This window comes from Vanellus vanellus, assembly GCF_965231255.1.
Source record: "Vanellus vanellus genome assembly, chromosome: 1".
Classification (NCBI taxonomy): Eukaryota; Metazoa; Chordata; class Aves; order Charadriiformes; family Charadriidae; genus Vanellus; species Vanellus vanellus.
In genome coordinates this window covers 190,373,165-190,397,900 of record NC_138905.1, presented here as the reverse complement: position 1 = coordinate 190,397,900, position 24,736 = coordinate 190,373,165, and the positions used below count along the sequence as shown (strand labels likewise).

Sequence of the window (24,736 nt, the reverse complement as noted above, 5' to 3'; positions counted from 1 at the left end):
CGCTTCCTCGTGTCCAGTCTGAACCTCCCGAGGAGCAGCTTTGAACCATTCCCGCGCGTCCTCTCACTGGATCTCCGGGAGAAGCGCTCCGCACCTCCCTCCCCTCCCCGCCTCCCCTCCTCAGGAAGCCGCAGAGAGCGATGAGGTCGTCCCTCAGCCTCCTCCTCTCCAAACTAGTCAGCCCCAAAGTCCTCAGCCGTTCCTCAGAGCTGCGTTTTGTTGCTGTTTGGGGTTTCTTTGGGTTGGGTTTGTTGGGCTTTATTTTCTCCTACGCTCAGCATGCCACGCACTGACCAGAGGGCCGGGCCGCTGCGCGCCGGCGGAGGGACACACCACCACCGCCCCTTTGCCGCCCGCCCCGGGGCGGAGCTCCGCCTCCGCCACCACCACAGTACCCCCCCGCCCGCCGCGGGAGGGCCCCGCCGGCCGCTGCTACAGCGCGGGAGGCGGCGGGACCCGCGCTGAGCCCCGGCGGGTCAGGAGCGCTGCTCGCCGAGCGGGGGGAGCCGGGCGTCCGCGGCCGCAGGTGGGGACGGGGACGGGGACGGGGAGCCGGGCGGGAGGCCGGCCGGTGTCTTGCCGGGCGCACGGTGGGTGTGCGGGGCGTTTCGGCGCTTCTCTCCGCATTAAACGCTTTCCAGAGCTGTTCGGCAGGCGCAGGGCTTCCGTGGGAAGGGCTGCTTTTCCAGGGAGGGCAATGCCGGGTTATTATTCCTCGCCGGTGCCTTCCCCTGCCCGGTACCGGGGCGGGGGGGGCGGGGAGAGAGCAGCCGCTCCGGAGCACGGGGGCTCCGCCGCCGCTACCGAGTCCGCTCCCTCCCTCCCTCTCTCCCTCCCTCACAACAAACTGCGGGGTACAGCACATCAACACATTCCTCTTATGCCCGTGGTAGGCATTCTTGTTGTGTTGTGTTGTGTTGTTTGGGTTTCTTGTTTGTTTGTTTTAAAATAATCTAAATTAGGCTCTTTCTAACTCAAATTTCTGAGCTCCGCTTTTCGGTAAGCTCCGAAGCATGCAAGGTCAAGACCGAAACCAGTCCCGAATATTAAATGCGGAGACTGCAAAAAACACGGAGAACGGTGGTTAACGTGGTGGCGGTGGCTAGTTCTTTCTCTGTTGGTTCCAGGTACTTTACAGCGACAGCAACAACAAGCAACAAAAAAAATGAATGTTTTCCCATCATGTCTCTCCACGCAGTAGCTCTGGCCAGCTACAGCCGAGCACAAGTCTTCAAGCACCCCCGCTCTAAAAAGGTAAGGGAAGCATCTAAATGTTCATAGCATCATAGAACGGTTTGGGTTGGAAGGGACCTTAAAGATCACCTAGTTCCAACCCCCCCTGCCATGGGCAGGGACACCTCCCACTAGACCAAGTTGCCCAAGGCCACATCCAACCTGGCCTTGAACACCTCCAGGGATGGGGCATCCACAGCTTCTCTGGAAAACCTGTTCCAGTGCCTCACCACCCTCATAGTGAAAAATTTCTTCCTAATATCTAATCTAAATCTCCCCTCTTCCAGTTTGAAGCCATTCCCCCTCGTCCTATCATTATATGCCCTCGCAAAAAGTCCTTACCCAGCTCTCCTGTAGCCCCCCTTTACATACTGGAAGGCTGCAATAGGGTCTTCCTGGAGCCTTCTCTTCTCCAGGCTGAACAGCCCCCGCTCTCTCAGCCTGTCCTCATAGGAGAGGTGCTCCAGCCCCTTTGATCATCTTCGTGGCCCTCCTCTGGACCCGATGTTGGATCAGTATTTTTATTAGCTGGGGGTGTGTGTGCTATTATTATTATGATTAGTTTTATTTTAAAAAGTAGCTTGTGAGTGCTTGTGGTAAATACTTTAGATGCTGGTGGTTTCATTTCAGCGTTAATTTTGGAAATACAGTATTTGGGGGGAGCTGACTCATGCTATGTAGGGTAGCAAACTGTCAGCGGTTTGTATTGGTTATGGCAGTGTATTGTGGTACTTTTCACACACCTCTTGTCATATTTTCTTATAAGTGCTCTTTAATAGTGCTTGTTTTCTTAAAAAGTGTGATAAATACTAAAGGAGCTCTTTCCCAATCTGTGATCTAGTTGAAATCGTAGCATCTTGAAAGTAAATGGGAGTCTTTTATCCGAATTCTCAAAACACTTTTTCGTTTCTGAAAAGATCTAAGAGATGGGAGGGTTGTTTAGAAAAAGATAAAATCTTAAAACTTAGCATTCAATAGTTACACTTACTGATGAAGTACTTGCATTTGCTCTGGTGTCAGGCAGTTGTGATACTTGCATCCCAACAGGTAGAGTCTGTTAATTGCTGATATTAAAACAAAATTTTCCTAGGAAAAAAAAAAGTAATTAATAAAAAAATGAGTTTCTGTAAGAACTACTTAGTCCAGTCATATTGACAATATGGTATTTATATGTATAAAGCCTGCCTGCACAGATGTTTCTCTAAATTAGTGCAAAAGGGGGGAAAAAAAAAAAAAGCACTATCAGATACTGAAAAGAGTATTTTTCTAAGCACTGGCATAATCAAACGCTAAATATTTGAAATTCGGCATCCTATTTTTGGCCCAAAATGTTATTCTTCAGTTAAAAGGGAAATTCTTTGTGGGTTTCAATTTCTTCTGCTTTCCGTGAGTCTGAAGTGTATCGGGACTAGATCTGCTCTCTGAGTCACTTCGCTCTCCCACAGGACAGCATGGGGAATGTAGAAGTCGATGGAGGTTTGCAGAGGACAGTACATCTTTTAACTCTCTTCTCTTTGTATGGGAGCACAGAGTGCAGGGGAGGGCGAGAGGCATCCTGGGGATGCTCCTGTGTGGAGACATCTCACAGGGGTCTGTGAGTGGGGAGAAGGCACCAGGTACACCTTGGTTAAGTACCTTTTAAGGACGTTCCCATTGGAGCAGGGCACCCCTTTGATTTCCCTGGTTTCTGTGGTGCGCTCTGTGGGTCTGTGACATACTTGAGGCAGTGGAGAGGGATCAGAAGATGAATGTGTGATCCTTACAAAGAATTTGTGAGCTTGGGGAGACCTGCTACTTTGCAGTCCTGAGTGTATCTTATTCCCGTGTTGGAATTAGCCCCTCAGTGTCTGTGCTACGCTGCTTGTGCTGGTTTGATGGTTTGACAATACAGTAAATCCAGCTTTGAGGATCGAAATGCCAAATCGGAAGCATCATGACTGCACAAAGCGAAATGCTGATCTGGTATAAACCTGCTCCGTCAGTTCAAATGCATTCAAAATTTCTGTCAGCTTAATACCAGCAGGCTCTATGCCAGGTCAAGTGTTACCTATTCGTGTTGCTTCTTGCTTTGTGCTGGGCCAACCGCGTCGCTGACGTGAACCATATGTACTGTGATCTATCAAATTAGGCAGACATGATTAGGTGACCATGCTTGCTCCCAGTGGATACAGCTGGGAGATCAAGCAGCACGTGCATCAGGTGCTCATGGAGTCAGGGCCTCCTCGATTTAGCCCGTAGCTTCTGTTCATACATCTACACAGGCCCATGCTTCCAGCTACAGGTTGGTGGTTTCTTGAATTCTTTTCCACTACATTGCTGCTGTTTTGACAGATACATCGACGTCTGATTCAGGATTTTGTCTTGTATATGCCTTCTGCACATGTTTAATTCTCCTACTGTGGAGAGTTTCTCTTGGTCACCCGCCTTCTGGAGTGAAACACGAGGTGCGGAGTTGAGATGCCGGTGCTCCTCAGGCGTTGCATGCTTCGGGGGAGATTTTCAGACAACCAGAAATACAGGCAGTGGTTAGGTGACTGTTGGCAGGCTGTAGCAGGGTTTTCTTCCTGCTGGGATGACTGTGAGACTGGGGGTATCATTACCAGAGTGCTGCTGTCTTATAACAAAATTGTCTGCCTGTGTGTTCTTGTTCTCTAGTTAAACCACGAAAACTCAAAGGTGGCTTTCACCGAGTCAGCATATTCTTCAAATCCCTCAGCGAGGATTAGCTGCCTGGCTCCGACACCTCAAATCTCCGTTCTCTCAGGTATGTCGATTTGTTCTAAAATGCCTCCCTCTGGGGAGCTTTGCTGGTGCTTGTAGTGCTAGCAAAAGCTATCGGTGTTTTTGTGTACTAAGCGAGTATAATCTGGTTGGAGAAGGAACTTTGCTTATTGGCTTTAAAGATGGGACAACGTCAAAGTGTGTTATATGATTTGAAACGGGGGGGGGGGGGTGCCTTTTAAATGGTAGTTTGGCCATTTTAGTTTTGCTGGCATTTTGTGTGCTCCAGAGTAAAATACTTGAACCGTTCAGATGATTCTTGGCAGGTTAACTCCTTGTTCATTCAAGAAATAGTTTCTCAGATTTTAACAGATTACCATAATTACTCACATGAGTGTCAGTTGCAAAACTGAACTTGAGATTTTTTTTTTGTTTATTTTATTTGAGCCAACCTATTTCTGGTAGTAGCTTAAAATGTGGGGTTTGGTTGGTTTGGTGTTTTTTTGTTGTTGGTGTTTCTGTGTTGGTTTCTCTTTTTAAGCTTGGCAGAGCAGAAGCATGAGTTAAATTTTTAAAACTTGTTCTTTTTTTCTCTTGCAATCCACTAAGAACAAGTATTTAGCAGAGTAAGTCAGCATGGTTATATGGTTAGTGCTAGAGTTGCTCCGTGATGCTGGAGTAGTGGGGATGCAGAAGGATGAGAGGGGATGGAAAGACTATCAGAATGGGCTTTGCAATAGGAGAGCAGAACAAGAGTTGAAGACAGTAAGGCTAAATGTTTTGCCTTGCACAGAAAATATGCTGTTTTCAGCCTGGATTAGGGTACTCCTGTGCAATTGAAAAGTCAGTGGTTACCAAAATTGCTTTCTTTTCCTGAAAAGATTGAAATATGCTTGTTTGAAAGTCAGCTAGCTTTTATTTTCCCATTCCTGCCCTTAAACCTTGCCAATACAGCCAGCCGTGGCAGTGTTTCTTTGCAAGTGCACCCTGTAAAAAGTGCAGTTTTGCTGCTATGTCTGCAAGAGCTTTGCCCTAATAAGTGGCAGGTGGCTGGTTCCAATCACTGATGAACTCTTCAGCTAATTTTGACCTGGCTTTACTAGGACAGCATTGCTAGCAGCTCTTGCAGCATAGCTTGTACGTGATGCTGTTAATAATTTTTTCAACTTCCTCATGATGAGGATGGCTCTTTCTTTTTTGCTTTTCCAAAGTAGGTGGGGGTTTTTGTTTTGGTTTTGATCCCTTCATTAGTAAACTTTCTTATCATGCAGTTTGAGTTCATTCTGGCTTCCAGGTGAGTGACTCGTGGAGAGGTTTACTGTTTTCCATTGAGATGTGTCCAAGGAGAGCAACCTCTGGGCAAAGTCTGCAGTCTGCAAGACTTGCTGCTTTTTTCACCAGCAGTGTTTAACATTCCTTGTGGTCCTAAGAGTTCTTTGCCCTGGAAATGAATCTCCTTGATTGTATCTATTCTTAGAATTTTATGACCAACTTTATCTTCTCCAAAGGAGGCAGTTGTTAACTTCATTGTTGTGATGTGGTCAATAGTTTCTTCTTGAACATAGACTTTGTATCTAATCTCTCCATTGCTTGGGTGGTGGAAGTTCCTGTGAGGCTTTTTATTCAAGGTACGGGACTTCCATTTATTCTTGAATATCTACTGGTTGCAGTGCGCACTTCTGCATCACACTAATGTTGCCATGTTTGCCACCAAAAGCAGTTTTTCTATTTTCTGTTGAACTTCAGTTTTGCAGTGGATCACACAGGACCTTGGCAGGCAGTACTTTGATTCCTTCAGAGGCATTATCATGAACTCGCCATGACAGGGCTAATTTTCTTTATGGCTTCATGTAAATGTCGCCACCCCTATGAATAATGGACTGAAGGTTACTTTAGCCTTTCCCACATGAGGAGGCGTATCTGACTGAACTGAAACATGCAAGCAATGTGACCTTTTATTACTAACTATATATTTTGTTTTCTTCCTGCTGTATTGATATGCTGTATGACCTTCTGTTTTACTGGCAATGGAACCAGTACCTGTACTGGTAACTGTACCTCATCCACTTTTGTAGAACAATGATGTTTTCGAGCACGCTGACAGTCACCATTAAAGTCTTAACTAATTGTGTTTGGCTAGCAGCAGCATACTTTACTGTTGGTTTATTACCTAGCCTTATCGATGACAGAATTGCTTCCTGACTACAGAAAGCAAAAGCTTTCTTGCAGGAAGAGGCAGCAGAGAGCAGTGTGTGAATTCAGTTCTTCCCTTTCTTCTCACCCATGTTAAAAATAATGTGCATTTTATTCGTGTTGTAAATTAAAACTTTTAATTTTTTTTTTGATTGTTTCCTTACGTCTTGGTTTCTTCCCTTTTGTAAGCAGATGAATATTCAAGGCCAGCAGTGATTGGACATGCTGGAAGTTTTGGATCGTACCCAGGCAGTGCTGAGGCTATCAAAGACATTCTCGTGTCTGTTTTAAATGCATCTGGCTTGAAGCCCTCTTTGGTGCCAGAGCAGACTACAATGCAGGGAGCTGAGCATCTGGACAGTGACATGGAACGGTGGGAAGAAAGCAGTGATGGGGACAGCCATGATGACAGCGACAGTGATTTTGCACATCACAACGCTGCCTGTACGCAAACAGACATTCGGTTTACAAGGCACCGGGCGTGTTGGGACAACACGAACTGCGATTCCTCTAAACCTTCGCTGGATACTTTCTTTTGTCCTCGTTACTCTGATGGGGATCCTGCTGCTTCCTCCTTGAATGGTTTCACTCTTTCGGACATGTCCCCTCTGAAGCGGGACTGCTTTACCCAGGTGACGTTAACCGGAGGCACTGTCACATTGGCGGTTGTGCATTCTGGAAAAGAACGTTATGCCTCCCCTGAACGAGACTTGACTTTCATGAGGTATCTTCCTGATTCAGCTGTTGGTAAGCCAGCAGATCTGTTGAAATACCCTGATGCTTTAGAGCCTGCGCCCGTCAGCAACAGCGACAGCAATTCTCCCAGTGGACCTTCCCAGTCAGAACCAGTCAATCGAACAGGTAACTTTACAGGTCTGTTACTGTTTTAAGATTTCGGTGCTAGGAAAGACAATTGTAATTGAACTGGGACTTGTTTACGGTGATTGTGAATTAGACAAATGCTGTCATTCAAAATAGGAGATGGGGGGGCAAGAGAAAGCTTAAAAACAAAGGAGAACCAGAGGGCTGAACTTTCTGAAATGGGAGATGCTCATACTTGCCGTAGTCGTCTGTCTCATGATGCAGAAATGCTTTTGTAATATGTAGCCACTGGTAAAACGTAAAAATTGCTGAGCTGTGAGCAGTGTAGAACATCCATGGGATGAGGCTTCCACCATCTTCCTCTTGTCTTCACTGTTACCCTTCTCCTGAAAGCAGATAAGGTGGATCTGGGTGTTTGGTAGTGATGCACTGGTGTGTGCAGGCTCCCTGGGACACCTCCTTGTGTTTGATGTGATCTGGAGGAGAGGGAGCCCTTTGATTCTGGGGTTTTGGAGGCAGGGTATTAACATCCATTCTCGTTATGACTAAACTGGTTTGTTCCAGAGCAGGACTATTCCTCCTCTTCCCCTTTCCAAGCGCGCCCATTGTCTCAGAGACACATAGATCCCGATCAGCTTCGCATGGGGCTTTTTACCCCTTGCCAGTTTCTGACCGTATGGATGTCCGTCATGTTGTCACCCCCAGGGTGGCTGGCAGGGCTGTGTGTGCCTCCATGAGGTGCACCAGCCTCCCCTCGGCTGAAGGCCAGGGCCCCTGCCCCTTGGCTGGGACAGCACAAAAATCCCCTCGTGTTTGACACCTACCGTTGATATGAACTGCTTTGCTGTGGTGAGGTGAAGCATTTTTATTTTATTTATAAAGGCTGCTGTCAGTATCTAAGGTCTTGTTAGAATAATTGAGTCATAGAATGGTTTAGGTTGGAAAGGACCTTGAAGATCATCTAGTTCCAACCCTCGTGTGCCATGGGCAGGGACACCTCCCACTAGGCCAGGTCGCTCAAAGCCCCATCCAACCCAGTCTTGAACACTTCTAGGGATGGAGTTTCCACAACTTGTTCCAGTGCCTCACCACCCTTATAGTGAAAAATTTCTTCCTGATATCTAATCTAAATCTCCCCTCTTCCAGTTTGAAGCCATTCCCCCTTGTCCTATCACTACATGCCCTTGTAAAAAGTCCCTTGTATAAAGTCCTTCTCCAGCTTTTTAGTCTTACTAGATGCTGAGTCCTGGAAAGATGGTGTAACTGGTAAACTGATTTTTCTATTGGAAAGAAGGTAAGTGGCAGGGAGCACTCAGTCTGCTTTTTTTTTTTTTTTAATAAATAAAAATAGCAAAGGCTGATTTTTTTTTTTTTTTTTTTTTTTTTTTTTTTCCTTTTCCTTCTCCCTTTGGTTAATAGTAGTCCTAGTGGTGACACTCCATTGAGCTCCACTTCCAAGCTGTGATCCTTCACCCAGAGCTCCTCCAAGGCCTCAAGCCACCAGGGGAAATCTCAAATAGGCACGTGCTGGTGCTAGAGTGGGAGCTTTTAACAGTAATAACTCTGTCATCTGGGATAGGATGTTGTCAACAGCTAGTATGGTGACGATTGTGGTTGTTTCCTTCTGCTGGGTGTTTTGTTTTGAGAGGTGCCTGTCAAGGAGAAGAAAACCACACTGGGCTGTCAGAGCTGGCCAGGGCCGGTCGTGCAGGTTTGGGTAGTCGGGTCTGGAAAACACAGCCCAGGCTCTGGCTGTCAGCTGGGACCACGAGGCACGTGTCTAAGAACACATAAATCATGCATGACTCGATCTTCTGGCATGAGTGGGACATGCCACAATCTTGTGTTGGGCCGGTAATGCTCCTGGCTCTACAGAAAGCGAACAGAGGAACAGAATCATAGAATCATCTAGGTTGGAAAGGACCTTTGAGATTATCGAGTCCAACCATCAACCTAATACTGCCCAAACCACCACTAAACCGTGTCCCTAAGCACCACGTCTACCTGTCTTTTAAATACCTCCAGGGATAGCGACTCCACTACTTCCCTGAGCAGCCTGTTCCAATGCTTGGCAACCCTTTCTATGAAGAAATTTTTCATACTGTCCAATCTAAAACTCCCCTGGTGCAACTTGAGGCCATTTCCTCTTGTCCTAAAACATAGGGTAGCCAGGTGACTGAAGAAGCAGAGCCCTTGACTTTTACTAACAAAAACCCCTCATGGGAGCCAGGATCCTGTTAGACATTGCACAACGTGGTGGGCTCTGTCTACACTGGACTTCAGTCTGTTCTGTAGAAAGTGAAAATCCCTGCATTTCATCATTCCTTGTTGCTTCTAGCCATTTAACTTGCCACTGGGTAACCTGGGGCAGGGGGAGTGAGGTCTCATTCTCCCCTGTGTTGTGCAGGACTGTGAGGATGGGAAAACAAATGGCAAACTGAAAAAGAAGAAATAAAATGCCCAATTTGAAGGCAGGAATTACCCAAGATCATCTCCTGACTTGCCATCCTGTCCATTGCTATCTCAGAGGCGGTGGTTTCTCACTTTTGTTTCTTGCAGTGGAACTGGTTGAGGAATACACAAGGCATAAGAAAATGACATAAGATGACTTAAATCAGAATAAATAATCTTTTTCAGTGGGATTTTCTGCTGGTCCTGTGAGATTCCTATTAGGGCTTGTTCATACTTCCAAGGGCCTCCTGCAACCTTCTGAAAAGGCTCTGTCATTGTTAATGGAGCGCCTGTGACTGAATTTGGTGTTTTCTGGGGGCTTTGTTGTGGCTGGTGTGTCAGTGGCAGTTCACAGGGCTTGTTCTTGCTTTTAACCTCTGTGTGCATCAAGGTCACTTCCTTCTGTGTCTCTTGAGGGCTCTTTTCCCAGCCCCAGCAGCCTCTAGGCAACCGTGCTCAGGAGCAGAAGGGCAACCAGATTATTTTTTGCATCAGACCCAGAGTTGCTTGGTGCACTGGGACCCTTCCCTGGACTCCTGCTCCTTCCCATTTTTCGTTCTTTTCTCTTAAAGATGCAAGAGGTAAGCAAAAGAGAAAGCTCCCATTAGATTTCAAAATTATATTTAAAATTAATTGCATCTTATATTGTAAAGAGAAGTGAATAACTTTCCCATTTCCTTATTTCTGCTTCTTATTTTTAGTTTGGAGAGTAATGTTTGTTAACTTATGAGAATGTAGGCTTTTATCAAGCTGTAAAGCCTTTAGCACTTGCTTATACTCCCCACACACTGCTTGTCCAGCAAGATGAATCATCAAATAGGCATGAAAATAACCTAATTAAGTGATTAAATCTGTTCTGAAAAATCAGATCGTCAGCCTTTCTGTTTTTCTTCCATGGTAAACAAAACAGAGGCATTAATAATTTTGTACAAAAACACTACACCTGTGTCACTACGCTCGAGCACGGTATTGGCTTTCCAGCCTGATGTCACCGATGCTCAGGGCAGCATAACATGGTTCCTATAATTAAGGCAATATAAAGAATCTAAACTCAGCCTGAGAGCCAGTGCCCTTTAGTTGGAGAAAAAGTTTTCATAAGTTATCGTATTTTGTGGGACATCTTTATCCTTTGTGTGACTTTTCAACCAATCTATGAGTGGCGATTTCTTTTTTTTCTTTTTTTTTTTCCTCAAAAAGCCTTCGATTAAGTCGTGCTATCTGCAACAACTTTAAATGGCATGTGGGGTAGTAGCATTTAGATATGGTCTATTTTATCCTGTAAACTTTACTACCACAGCAAAACAGAAATTGCTTGGTTATAAGGTCAAAGAAGTAGTAAACAAACAGTCAGTGTTTTAAAAAAAAAAAAAAAAAAAAAAATAAACAAAAACCAGGAGTCACTTCCTTTTGTATCTCATTAGTGTGTACATCCATAGATATTTTATATAATCTTTGTCATCCTTCCAGAAAATTTCTCATAGCAGTGGTTGTGGATGCTTTGAAAACAAAGCATGAGGGCATGATCTCACACCTTCAGTTCTCTGGGGAAGAAGGTTGTGACAATATATATTTATATATAGAAATCAATCCATGGTGCATCTATAGAAAACCAGATGTGGGCTCTGCTGCTTAGTGTAAAGATCTTAATAGGAAAAAGAGATGAATTTTGTTTCACATACCCATCAGACTCGGCAGCGAATGCCAGGAAAACAAAGCTGCTGTTCTGGGAAGCAGGGAGTTCCGCAGCTAATGTGTCTGCCCCGGTTATACATATTACCATGCAGTATGGGTGGAAACGGGAGGGAGATTTCCTCGAGGTATGGAAACAGAATGGAAATTTTTTTTCTGAACAGAAAATACCAGCAGCGATTCAGGAAATCTTTTCAGGCTGATGCATCTCTCTGCGTGCCCGGACGGCAGCGAGATTTCTTTTTCTTCCAGCTATTGTGAATGAGCAGAGAGCAGTGTTAGCTGGCTGTGTTGCAAACTGGAGTATCGCTGTAATGCCAACCCAAGGTCCTGGCCATGGTTGTCCCCAGCGGCTGAGGCAGTAGCTGAGAGAGGGCTGGGGATGCAGAAGTGCCGTCACCACACGGCATTCAAACTCTGTTTCCCTCGTAGTTGATACTCATGCTTCAGGTAGTTCAAATACCAACTTGTTCCTCATACTTCTCTCCTTCTCCTTCACTTCCACCACAACCTCCAACCTCAGTGGTGGTTGGTTTTGGGAAAGAAAGTTTGGTTTGCTTTCTGGAAATTACCTTGCACGCATCCTGGGGGCTGCGGAGGAGGAAATAACTCATAAAAGTTCTTGTTATACCTGTAGGTTCTACTTCTCCTTTCAACATAAGTGCTATACCCTTGAATCGCTCGTTGCAGGACATCTGCATGCTTCCTGAAGACGTGGAGAAGGTGAGGACAACGAAAACTATTGTCATGATGTTTTTTTTCCATTTTATAGTGCCATAACCAAATGATGAGGTGTTTCCCAATAACAGAACTTTCTGATAAATGGACTAATCTTTACAAATACTGTGTTTTCTCTCCTCTTCCCCTCTGTGGGTGAACCTACAAACCCAAAATGCCTCTTTAATAATTTATTTTTAGTCCTAATCCATTAAATAAATATTTTAGGTTTTTTAAAATAGTGGCAATATTTTAGAACACTATACATTTCCACTTCTCATTCCGTCATTTTCCCCACACATTCATTGAGACCAAACTTTAAGGTTATTGTAGTCATTTTAAAGTTATATTAGAATATGTTATGTAGAATTTGTTGCAGCTACATGCATATGGATGGAATTTACCTCATGGTTTTACTATCAGGACATAAGCACAAACAGAAAGAAACCACCTCTCCTTATGATGAGCACGTGAGACTGCTGTAAAAGAATTACAATATGAATAACAAGCACAGTAACTGTAACATCTGCAGTAATTTAAGCAGTTTCTCATGGTTTCTAATTTGCATAAGGTGCCCAAATGGTCTGAGGTGTTTTGCCAGATAGGCAGCCCATTTGAGCTTATAAATGGAGATAAAGGTGAGAAGATAATGCTGTCATATATAACTCTGTTTGCTAAATGTTTGTCTTCTCTAACAATTGGAAAAGAGGGGTTAATGTTATAGTTAGTTATTGCAATGAGTAGGATTTAATACAAAAGAGCTTTAAAAGTGTGCCTATAGAAGGAGATTTTTGCCGGACTGTGGATGTGCATGTGGTCCTGTGTCCTGGGCCCAAGAGGTAATCATCTTTGTGCACAGCACTGGTTTTACTGGAGCGGCAAGTGCTGCAGTTGATTTGAAGCTCTCAGTGTCCCTAAGGTGCACTTAAAACAAAAAACAAACAAACAACAAAAAAAAACCCAAACCAAACCCCACCCAATTAATAGCACACCAAAAACCAACAAACTTGTGAACGAGCTTTTCATGTTGCTTTTTGTTAAAGGTGTTTCAGAAAGGAGATGTTTCTCTGTGCATAATGTGGGACGCAAAATCAAAGTAATTTGCTTTCAGTCACCAGGAGACCAGTGAGTAGATACCTGGATTAGAAACCACAGTCTCAGAACTATTGAGTGAGACTAGATTGCATCATCTACTTCTCCTGTGCAGATGACTGGGGGCTGATGTGAATTACAGGTTAAAAGATACCAAAAGCTCAGTCCGTTATGAGTGAAGCTGACTTAAAAAAAAAAAAAAAAAACCAAACAACAAAAAAAAAACACAAAACCCCAAAAGAACAAACAAACAAAAAAACCCCAACCAAAACCAATCAACCAAAAAACTAACCCCCCAAAACACTTTTAGGTTTTGAACTAATCTCTGAAATTTGGGAGGCTGAAAACTAAGGTACATGTAGTGTCAGCAAGTCTGAGTTGTAGTTGTGTCCCAGGAAGGAGATGGGCCAGATGATTTAGAGGGACTTTCCACTGATGCGAGTGGGAGGGAAGAGAAATGAGAAGGTTGGTGTGTCACAGCTGAGTGGGGACTGTTTCCTAGGGTGATGGACCTAGCAGGAGGCAGAGCTGAAAGCTGATAGTCATGCTGAGTACAGGAGTGCCTATATCCTGTTCCATCTTTTTGCAATGCAGCTCTTGGATACTCTCGTAACTGCTTTTATCAGCAGGACATGCTGATGTGCTGTGCTCTGCCACTAACTTGGGTTTAACCAGCGCCACACAGGCTTTTTGCATCTTCAAAGTAGTAGATGTCCGAAGGGAAAAAGGCTGTTTAATTCTTTCCTTTGCTAATGGTGTGTCTTGAAGTTCAGTGAAGGTTGTCTCTGGAGAAACTGTGCACCAAGCAAGTGATGTTAATCAGTGTTAGGGGAAAATATTAGAAGTCTCTTCAAACATCCACAGGGACTCGTGGGCTCTCACTAATCTTGAGATGAATCTCTTCTAAATGCATCTGGCTGTGGACAATAAGAAAGTGGTGATATCTGTTGTACTGCTTAACATTTAGCTATTCCTAAACACTGATGTCTGTCTTCATGCTTCTCATACAGGTTGTAGGGGATGTCATGAATACTGACATTGAGTGGTACAATTTTCCGAGCGTAAGCCACATTTATAAAGCTTTAATTACTCTGCACTCAGAATCTCTAGCCTTAGATACTGCCATGTTTTTTAGATGGAGGTTTAGCTTTGCACAATGCAAAAACGTGCAGTTGAGGGGAGAGGAGGAGAATGTCCTGGGCATCTGTGTTTCCATCCACGAACCTCTCTCTCTCCATGATGCATCCACTTTTGAGCAGAACCTGGGCTGGGAAGCTGTGCGGGTGGGACTGGTGGGATGCTCTGTTAGACCACAGGAAGCACGGGATGCAGCAGTGATATTGGGGATTGGGGCAGGCAGCCCCAGGTTTGTCTGGATGTCTCAGTGGTGCTGGAGGTAGCTTCACGAATTACCTTTTCCTGGAGGACGGGTGACCTGGGCAGGCAAGATGGTGAGGGACACCACGGGGAGTGGTTGTCTGGCAGGAAAATGCTACAGTGAAGCTTTGAAACAGTTGATTTTTATTTAAGGCAGTGTGAACCCCAGGGGAGGCAGGTTCCCACTTACCCTTATCGCAGACTTTCTATGCAGCCTTGAGTTGCCACTGTAAGCTATTTCATTGCCTGTTGCCTACTTCACTGCCTTAACTCTTAACACATGAAAGCATTTTACTAGCTTCTGCACCACCCACCACCAGAAGATCTACAGTCCCTTCAAAACCTGCCTCTTCTGGCCCCATCCATGTTAGTGTGCGTGCAAAACTGCTTGTACGCATGGAGTTGAAATTAAATCCTATTAAATAGGTTACATGGATTCACAGTTGCACACTAAATAATGCAGTGTGACTAGAAGGCTATGTCCCTAAAATGCATCCATATTCATCAATTAAGCATGTGATCAGCTTTCTTTTTATCTAATAGATGGGTAAGATAAAAGTAAATTGTATGTTTTAATCAAGGGCGAGACAATTATCTGGGCTGCCTTTTGCATGTTGTCTCTGAATTGCCCTTGGGGTGTTTGTTTGTGGTTTTTTTTTTTTTAAATGAAAGGTGACAGAGCCTTACATTTTTATTTCTTGTGTTGAAAAATTACGGGGAAAAATTACATATTTCACTTCATCTTAAGTAAATATCAAATATGCTGTGTACTAATGAATGTTCCAATCTTGTGTCCAGGAAAACGCACACTTTTTTGTTGCAGATATGATTATAGCATCGCTAGAAAAAATGAAATGTAATATTCTAAGCCAACAAGCGGAGTCCTGGGGTGTCGAGGAAACAAGCGGATCAGATGGCAGCTATCACACTGATTCAGAGTTATCTTCTTACCCTGGAGCGAAGAAGTCTGATTCTTCTGTTGCCTCTTCAGACAGTGGTTATGAAGGCAAGTTACTTGGTCTATAATGCAAACTTTTCTGACAGCCTTTGTTGTTTACTTTGGTGCAATAAAATACTAAATGAATTTGCGCGTTGCTTGGAACCAAATCCTCTGTTACCTTCTTTGAGTCTCTTGAGAGCTGTGTTCCCTGAGGACCATTGTGCCCCAAGTGTTTTCCCTGTGGGTCAAATTCTTCCTTTTGAATGCTCACATCTGTGGGTTATTTATTATAATGAATGGGTTTTTTTTTAACATGAAAAAGAAAATGTAAGGTTGAAGTGCCACATGCCAAGCACAACTCTCCATAGAGTGTGCCTGTTATTGGCTGTTTTCTGTGCTTAAATCCGTTTTTTGCAGGATTTGAAGCCTGTCTTTTCCCTTCTATGCTTACTTCTGCAGTATGCAAATCAAGCCACGAAACTGATTTGAGTGAGACTGCCCAAAGTATTCATTCACATGTAGTCTGAGGCAAGATAATAAATACTCCTGGCACTATAATGCTTGAGTCAGCACATGCATTTTTAAGTAGATTTTAGTCTTTTGAATAATATGGACCTTAGGGAGGGAACTTAAGTCTAAATGACATAACTTGTGGGGAAAAATGAACGGTGGGTTTGCAGGTGAGAAGGGGAGAGACCACAAATAATATAAAACCTCTTGGTTTAGTCTCTAGAAGCCTCTTCCTAAGAAACTGAGGGATGTGCTGTATGACAGACTCCCAAGAACTGGCTTTCTGTGTGTGTGTATAAAAATAAATAAAATTGCTCTGTGCTAAAGTTTTGGTAAGCATATTAAAATATAAATGTAGTTGCAACTACTCTATAAATGCTGGAGAAGTTTAACTGGTGTTGTCTTCGTTCTGGACAGGCTGTGCTTTGCTGCCTGTCAGCTCCCCAGTGCATCTACCGTCACATCATGAGGTTACCAGATTTCGTTGCCACAGTGACTCAGAGGATGAATATGTAATTATTGGTAAGACTTATAACTGAAATTATAACTGCAGAAACAGCTCTATATTCTGACAGCGGAATCTGTTGCATTGTTTGGAAAGTCTATTGACTTAGTAAATGTTATCGTGGGAGAAATAGCATGAGAAAATGGAAAGAGGAATGTATGCATAACTCCTTATTAGAACGCATGCAGAAGTACCAGAGTGATGCAGGATTTCCTTTTTACAAAAGAACACATTTTCTGGTTTGAGGGACTGAAATTATGCCTGTGGATTAAACTCAATGAATGTGGGTGAGCAAAGCGTGAAACTGGCACAGCGTTGGCCAACTGTAGCAGAACTGTTTGAGAGAATTTAGGAGATGATCGCTTCCTATTTCAAGATATTGATTAGGTTTTAGGCAGCCCTCCCTCTGCTTCAGGACTAGAGCAGACTGTCCCCTCAGACTCACCAGTACTCTGTTTCTCTTCAGGACATCCTGAGTTTCTTTGGTCACCTTCTGGTTTTTACATATACAGAAATAGAAACCATTAAAAGTAGCCTGAGTATCATTTAACATCTATCTTATTTTTTCCTGTTAACAAATGCTTTTTTTTTTTTTCTCCCTTTGCTTTTAGAGATTTGCCTATTTTTTTCATCTCCTCTTTCCCTAATCTAAGAATGAAGAACTAGCTCCCAAAACTGCGTTTCTAGTAGCAAGAGTTATTTTGACACATATGAACAGGGGAGCATTTGTCTTCAGAACAATATATGTGGCCAAAACTAATGCTACCAATGTGAACACCTTGTCTGCATGAGTATATTATGTCTAAGCATAATGAAGAAATGTGTGCTTTAATTCCATTCATCTCACCTGTTACTAACTTGTTTATAGCATTAGCTGGCATGTTTGTGATTGGTGTCTCCAGATATCTGCCAGCGCCTGAAAAAAACCAAGGTGCATGCTCTTGGTTCTGTATACGAGTGTTTATGTCTAGTTCCTTCTTGCTGGGCCTGGACTATCTCCTTATCAATTTCCTCGCTCTTGAAGGGAGGTTGATGGTGGTGATAAGATGCGTAGCTGTTAGGGAGTACTCTTCCTCAGCAGATGGCAGAGATCTGTAGAAGAGTTAAGACTCCTTATGCCTGCGTTACAACCAGGGCTGAGGTTATTTCCATCATCCAGCAATGGTTTTGTAAAGATGAATATATTTAAACTGGCACCGTAGTAACACAGACGGTAGATTTAAAACGTTGCTGAGTAACAGAAGCTTTGTTTCTTAGATGGCTTGATAAAATTTTCTCTTTTACTGCAGAACTTGAAGACCTTGAAAATCTGTCTGTCGTCCCAGATGAAAGGTAATTCTGTGTATCTTGACTATAATAGCCTGGTGGCACTACCTTTTCTGCTGGACCAGCTTTCTGATGACTCGTCCAGCTGGGGCAGGGCAAGGTGTGGGAGTGGTAAATTTGGTCCTCCCAAGGAAGAGGAAGGAATGCTGCTTGACAGCAAACATCTGCAGCGCTTGGCTTGGCAGAGCCTTTCTCTGGTCCCGGAGTCTCGCTGGAGGGTGGTGGCGGTGGCTCTGCAAGGGCCTGGGTGTATCAAAGCAAGGGGATAGGAATGAAGGGATGGGAGAAAACTTTTCAGGGATTCAGAAGAGACAGTGGAGCTGCTGATGACATGCTATTTTTCTCTGTCTGTATCGCTTCACTTTCAGATCATCTTTTGAACCTGGCAGCAATTCTGCTGAAGCAACAGCCCAGGAGTTGTGCAGAGCTTTCAGAAAATACTGGTTGCAGACAGACTCTGCAGTTCAGCTCTCTGGTTGCCTGAGCTCATCTAAGCAGAGAGTGAGTCTGAGCCGAAAACAGCAGGCTCTTTATTTGGTTCCCCAAATAATCATTGTCTCGGTGCAGCTGCTTCACTCTTAGGGAAAGGGGGAAACTGCATTAAAAAAAAAAAAAAAAAAACAAAACCAAAAAACAACCAACACAAATAAGTACTTAGAGTTTATTAGTTGACTTTAGATACATTTTTAGAAAATTTTTTTTCTTTAGCAGTGTTCAGCACACTTAGGATGTGCAGTTGTGAACAATCAGGATGTACTTTCTTCTGGGACTGATATGAGGGAATTTAACTGAGGGGGGACTACATGCAAGCGAAAAATGAAATTTAAAATCCTGGAGTATAAAGGGAGATATTTCATAGCATTTCATTGCATGCATTCATTCATATGTCCCACTGATGGGCTGTTCATCTTCACGAGTTTGTCTTTCCCAATAGTCTGTGCTGAAAGAAGAGATTCCAAGAGAGCTTGAGTCCAGTTTGAATCTGGCTGAGGAAATAAAGATCATATCCAAATTAAGAGGATCTTCTGGCTGGGCACCACCAAGATCGCAGATTATATTTAACATTCACCCTTCAGTCAAGTAAGTGTAAGGGATCTGAGCGTTGTCATTTAGTACAGCATGGGGATTTGTCTAAAACCTGCTGATGGAAGGAGCCTGGGTGACTTAACAGAACCTAAAGTTAGAGATAGTGACTGGCGCAGCCTTCTGCAGTGTCTGTCACCCGCTTTGCTAGAAAGCAGATGGCATCTTTTTCTCTCTGTTGGCACGTCCTGATTACCGTGGCACGTGCACTCTTATGTGTGATAATACACATACAGTTTGGTGTTACGGTGGCAGCGTGCTTAGCTGGACTCCTAAAAGTTTCATTTTATGGAGTCTCTCATACCTGGAGAATATTCTTAAGAATTTCCCCAATTCCCTTTTATGGGCAGTAGGTTTTCAGAAAAGGGTGGAAAACCAGGTCGTGTCTGGGGAAACTAGTGTCTCACTCTGCATAAAGTGCTGTTAAATACGCACAGCAGGCAAACTGGCCAATTTCCTGTGCTGCTGCCGGTCCAGTTGCTTTTGCAGTTGCAGATGTGTTTTTTCTCCTCTCCCCTCCCCCTTGATACTGATGCCACCTTAAGAAATGGAAAATAACGTTATTCTTGCAACAAGCCATATTTAGAAGCAGAAATTGATGATACGATCTCCCACCAAAATAATGATCTGCATCTCCTTTCAGAACCCCCTTCTTCATGTGGAGGAGTAGGAGCCAGCTCCTAATTTGGACATTTTCGCTAGTGCTAGTGTAGCTCTCTTGCACTTTGGCAGAATGTTAACTAAAACTGCATTTTGGATGCTGAAAGGTATAACTGTTTGCCTCTGTATGCAGGAGAGATGCAGTGGTGGCTGCCCAAAACTTCACGTGTGTTGGTTGTGGGACCCCGATAGAAAGCAGTAAGTATTACTAAAAGGGAAAAAAATAAATAAATCTATTACTAGTAATCAAGATGTAATCTTCACCAATGTAGGTACCACAATTATAAAATTATCTGAGCTGGAAGGAAAGTATTGTTGTTGGATGTGCCTGAAATAGTAAAGCAGGCAGTGGGATCTTACCGCTGCCTGGAATTTCTCATTGCAGACAGAATGTAATACTTGATAAATGTCCTTCTGATACACAGTAAAAATTCATGACAGGCAAGAACAAAACAGGAAAAGCTATTATAAAAAAAAAAAAAATCAACCTCCCAAGCTGGAAAGTACCGATTTTACATCTTCCAGTGGTTTATTTGAGTAATTGTTTCTCTGTGCCAATTTACGCATTTCCAAAAGTCTCTTTCTACAGACTTTGTGCGAAGCTTTATGCGAGCTCACGGAATATGTGGTTTTGCTGTTCTGGGGTGTCTTTTTAAAACTTTTTTTTTTCTTTAAATCTTGATCACAAAATCCTGCTTATGTTTTATTTGTGATACTTTGTGAGAACTACTTGAAAGCATAATGATTTACGGGTCTGACAACCAGACCTTACCTAAGAAATCTTTGAAGTGGCTTTCAAGACTTGTTCAGGGTCTGCTCACAAAAGAGCAGCATTTGTGATGGCCTGTCAAGTATCAACAACCTATGACGGCACATCAACTCGAGCAAACCTGAGATGCTGAGATAGCTCAGAAAAACGCACAAACCTCTTTATATGACAAAAAAAACCCCAAACAAATATTACTCCAAAGTGAGCTTGTCTTTTGATTTGGTGGAAGTATTTTGTTGTGTGTTTTATCTTGTGTCTCTCTTTTGGCGATAAAGCAACAGTAATTTCTCTAAGATCTCATAATGATAAATATAATCAGTTCAGTTTGACAAATATGGAAATGGCAGCTTTCTCTTCTAATGCAAAGTACAGACCTTGTGCATGTGTTTACCACAATAATAAAACTCCCTACTTAACAAAAAAAAAACCTCAAACTCTGTTGCCCCTCACTTCAGTAGATCAGAGTTATTTAAACAGAATAGGCATACAGACAAGAGGTATGTCCCATAAGTATTAGAAATATTCACAATTTCATTGCCCTCTACCTGCAGAATATATCAGGAGGCTCCGCTACTGTGACTACCTGGGGAAATACTTTTGTGACTGCTGCCACAGCTATGCCCAGTCTTCCATTCCTGCCCGAATACTTTTGAAGTGGGACTTCAAAAAATACTACGTGTGCAACTTCTCCAAACACCTACTGGACAGCATATGGCAGCACCCAATTTTCAATGTATTGTGTATTAACAAAGCCCTCTACACGAAAAGTAAAGAAATGGACAGGATGAGGGTAAGTGTGGCCTTTTTTTATTGGGAATTTTTAAGACTTTTAGGAAGAGCACCATAGGGTAGGTTGTCCTTTGCTGTGTGTGTACGTGGGAAGAAGGCAAAGTTGTTTTTTCTGCACTTAGGATTTTCCCATCACTGCTCCTGGGACTCGCCCTCTTTCCTCTCAGGTGAAGGGGAGGAGGGAGAAGTTTCCAACCTATGCCAGAGGTCTCATTTCCTCCCTTGTCTTTGGGAGGCATTTCCTTATTGTTTTCCAAGTTTTAGTTCACGGGGGGAGCTGGGCTCCTGCAGTAAATATTTAGCTCTGTTTGGCAACTGGTGGTTGGAAAGCTCCGGAAGTTTTGAATGACACCTTAATTTTGTGGGCTGTTAGAGAAAACACCCTTGGCTCATGTAGGAGGTACAGCCCTTAGATCTTGAGTGAGGGTGCTCTGCTGAAGATTACAAGTTGCCATGTGCTCCTTTTTTGGCTGAGGAGATGCTTATCTGTTCTCACACAGGTTTGGGTCTAGCATCTTGGTGTTCTGACATGGAGCTGTTTGTAGCATTAGGAATTGCTTCCCTTGTCAGTGAATAAAAGTAGCATTTGCCTTCCTTGGCCTTCCGTGCATTAGAAAGTCCATTTGTTTAATTCCGTGCTGACTATGAAGTTCCTATTTTTAGATGTGGCTTGATGTACTGAGAAGGGTTGCTGACTCAAATAGTGTTGTTCCTCACTTAGGAATATATAAATGCTATTGCTTTTAATTTGAAAATTGTTTTGTTTTTCCCCTTCATCTTCTAGGAGGCGCAAGAACAGCTTTTTCATTTAAAAAAACTTTTGAAAACCTGCAGGTTTGGTGAAAGGTATGGGTCATGATAGTGCATGAAAAATAGTTTATTAAAATTTACCTAAGGTGCTTATAGAGCCTTCTTCTCTAGACACATTTGAGTGCGGTTTTAAATAAGTGAATATGTCATTAGACAAAATTCAGATAACAAAACTTCTTCTGTTACACTGCAGATGTTGAGTGAAGAACAGGTTTTATATGGTAGCTTTCTGTTTCTTCTAACATACTTAGACATTTGGTTTTAAATGTTGAATGATTCCTTTTAGGTGTGCATTTTTTCCTACTCTGTCTTTCTTAGGTTCTCACTCATTCTTAAAAAGTCAAAGATACGTATATCTCTGAGATATTTTGTCTTTAAAATTTTTTTTTAAAAAATTACAAATGTGTTCCTTGAAGATTTAAAGATTTTGTCCAGAAATCTGCCGTAATGCTCAATTCAGTTTATTTTATAAACATATTGAGATGAAAGTAGTAAACAAAAGTGATAAATACCAAAACATGACCTTACTTATTGCTGCAAAGTAAAGATTTTCAGTATTCAACTTCCAAAACTATGGGCATAACTAATAGGTAGACATGTGACTGATAAAACCTTCACTGCAGAATTGCTGACCTTTTTAAAACCAGACATAAGCCAAATAAGTAGGTTCTGTTCTCTCTTTGTCACGGACCTCTCTTATGCATCAATTGCATGACGTTCACCAAAACTAAGTAGTATTTTAATGTCTCCTGGACATCCACCTGTGATTCCATTATAGAAATAAGCATTAGGATCCTCACTGTACCTTCTACATTGGTGACACTTTAAAAGCAAAAGCTCTATTTTCAGTGTTCACCCACTCAGTACAAACATAGTTTCACCCAATAGTGACCTCTGTTCTCGTTGCAAAGAAAAAAAAAAAAATAACCCTAGTTTATTGCATTAGATACTATGTAGGATTTTTGTTTCTGTTTGTGAGGTAGGAGAGAGCCCTTTACACTTTTTTCTTTTTTTAAGAATTGTGGGGGTAATTGCGCATGGCAACTCGAATGCCCGAGGAATGCACATTTAAAGCAGACATTTTATTCTAAATTCCAAACCCTCCTTTTTTTGTTAACATGAACTCAAATTGGAAGGGGAGGTAGGATTTTGCATGAACTTGCCTTGTGTGATCCCTGGCTGACTAGAGAAGTGAAAGAGGCTTATTCTTCAAATATACTTGGAAAACAACTTTTTGTAGCTTGATTTGTTTTTTCTTTCTCTTTGCAGTGTACTGAAAGAATTTGAACAGGTCCCCAGCCATCTGACAGAGGAGCTGCATCTCTTCTCACTGGATGATCTGGTGAAGATCAAACGAGGGCAGTTACTGCCTCTTCTTAAAGATATTCTGAAGAGCTCCACCTCCCATGTGGATGGTTGCGAGGTAAGGAAAAGCCAGGGTTCTTGCTGTCCTTGCAGCTGCTAGTGTGGGGAATATCCCTGCTGATATTCCCAAATAATTTTTTCTTAGCTTAAAAGTAAATCAACTCTTTTGCTGTTCTTGTAGCTTTGTCAAGCGAAGGGTTTTATCTGTGAATTCTGTCAGAGCGCAGATCTGCTCTTTCCATATCAGATTGCCAAATGCAAAAGGTGCACAGGTATGTTCCAAATCAACCATTTTTCTTTCTTCCTTGGGGGGATGTTGGTGCGTAAAACTGTTCAGGCTTATTTCAGGAAAACATTGAGAACTGGCTTCACTGAAAGCATGTATATTTGGAAACCTGCATGTGTGTTTGAAAACCATGGATAGCATGTATCTTTGAAAACCATCCTGTGGTGGCTGTCTTGCAACAATGAATTCAGAGAGCAAAACCAGGGACTTGCCTGAACTTAATAGCCTGCAGGGGAGGCTATTTTTTGGGTCTACACATGAGACAGAGCTTGGGACAGTGCTATATTGCTGCTATATTGCATCTTGCTGACGTTCATTGGGAATCCTGAGAATCTTACCAAAATGTTTAGTCATAGTTGTTATAGTAGTGGCTGTTGTCCCAGCCTCGCACTGCTTCTGCTTACTTTTATACTTGGGTGAACTAGATAGAACATCCTTCGAGGAAAACAGCTATTGATTCATTTCTTCATTTGCTTTTTCCTGAATGTTAAACTGCTTGTATGTATAAACAGAGTGCAAAACGTGCTTTCACAAAGCATGCTTCAAGTCCGGAGGCTGCCCCAAATGTCTGCGGATCGCAGCTCGGAGAACGTTTTCAGAAACTCCATCACTGGTGCCTCAGTGAAACTGGATTCCTCTGCAGGTTTCAGAAGATGCTCAATGCCAAATCTTCAGTTGCCTGTCTTAAGAATTAAATAATGTTGTTTTAGACATTACTATTTTTAATGCATGTCTCCTTTATGGGGGGGTTAAAAAAAAAAAAAGACAAAAAAAAAAAAAGACTTTAATATCATCGTTGAAAACTCACCCTTTAGGAGTTTCATCTTAACTGGGGACAGAAAGACTGGATGTTAATTCTGTGAGCAGCCTTTTGTTTTGTCCTTGTATGTAAAATTTTTAATATTATATTTTTCAATATAAAAATTGTTCTTCTGTGTAATTCTACAAATAATGTATAGATAGTAAATGAGTGTTGGAACTCCTTACCTGTGTGTTGGATTTTGGAAATAGGAAAAAGTGGTAAAATACTAAATCATTCTCTCAAAAGCTCTACAATAGAAATAATTTGTCTGCAAGATTTAGGCAGATGCTGATCTGAAATTCTGTTCTGGCAGATGATTAATGTGAACCAGTGGATTTTAAGTTACTTTTAAACAGATTTATGCAACAGCTTGTGGTGTGTTGACCTTGGCCTGCTGCTGCTGACCACCCAGCTGCTGTCTCACTCCTGCTCCTCAACAGGACGCGGGGAAAATAAGATGAAAGAGCTCGTAGGTAGAGATAAAGACAGGGAGATCACTTACCAACTACTGTCACAGGCAAAACAGACTCAAATTGGGGAAAATTAAATTTATTGCTAAGTAGAAATCGAGTAGGGTGGTGAGAAACAAAGACAAA

The 24,736-nt window shown here is 42.7% G+C and overlaps 1 protein-coding gene across 1 annotated transcript; it reads left to right on the top strand.

Moving 5' to 3' along the window:
* Nucleotides 1–1,182: 1,182 nt before the first annotated feature.
* Nucleotides 1,183–24,624, top strand: RUBCNL (rubicon like autophagy enhancer; the record flags this gene model as incomplete). Its single annotated transcript, XM_082495166.1, has 15 exons — nt 1,183–1,254; nt 3,889–3,997; nt 6,340–7,008; nt 11,747–11,832; nt 15,094–15,301; nt 16,163–16,267; nt 17,540–17,582; nt 17,945–18,077; nt 18,511–18,656; nt 19,453–19,517; nt 20,640–20,878; nt 21,662–21,723; nt 22,957–23,110; nt 23,234–23,324; nt 23,851–24,624. The coding sequence occupies 15 exons, from the start codon at nt 1,183–1,185 to the stop codon at nt 23,961–23,963; spliced, it is 2,295 nt and encodes a 764-aa protein (XP_082351292.1). The 3' UTR covers nt 23,964–24,624.
* Nucleotides 24,625–24,736: the final 112 nt, after the last annotated feature.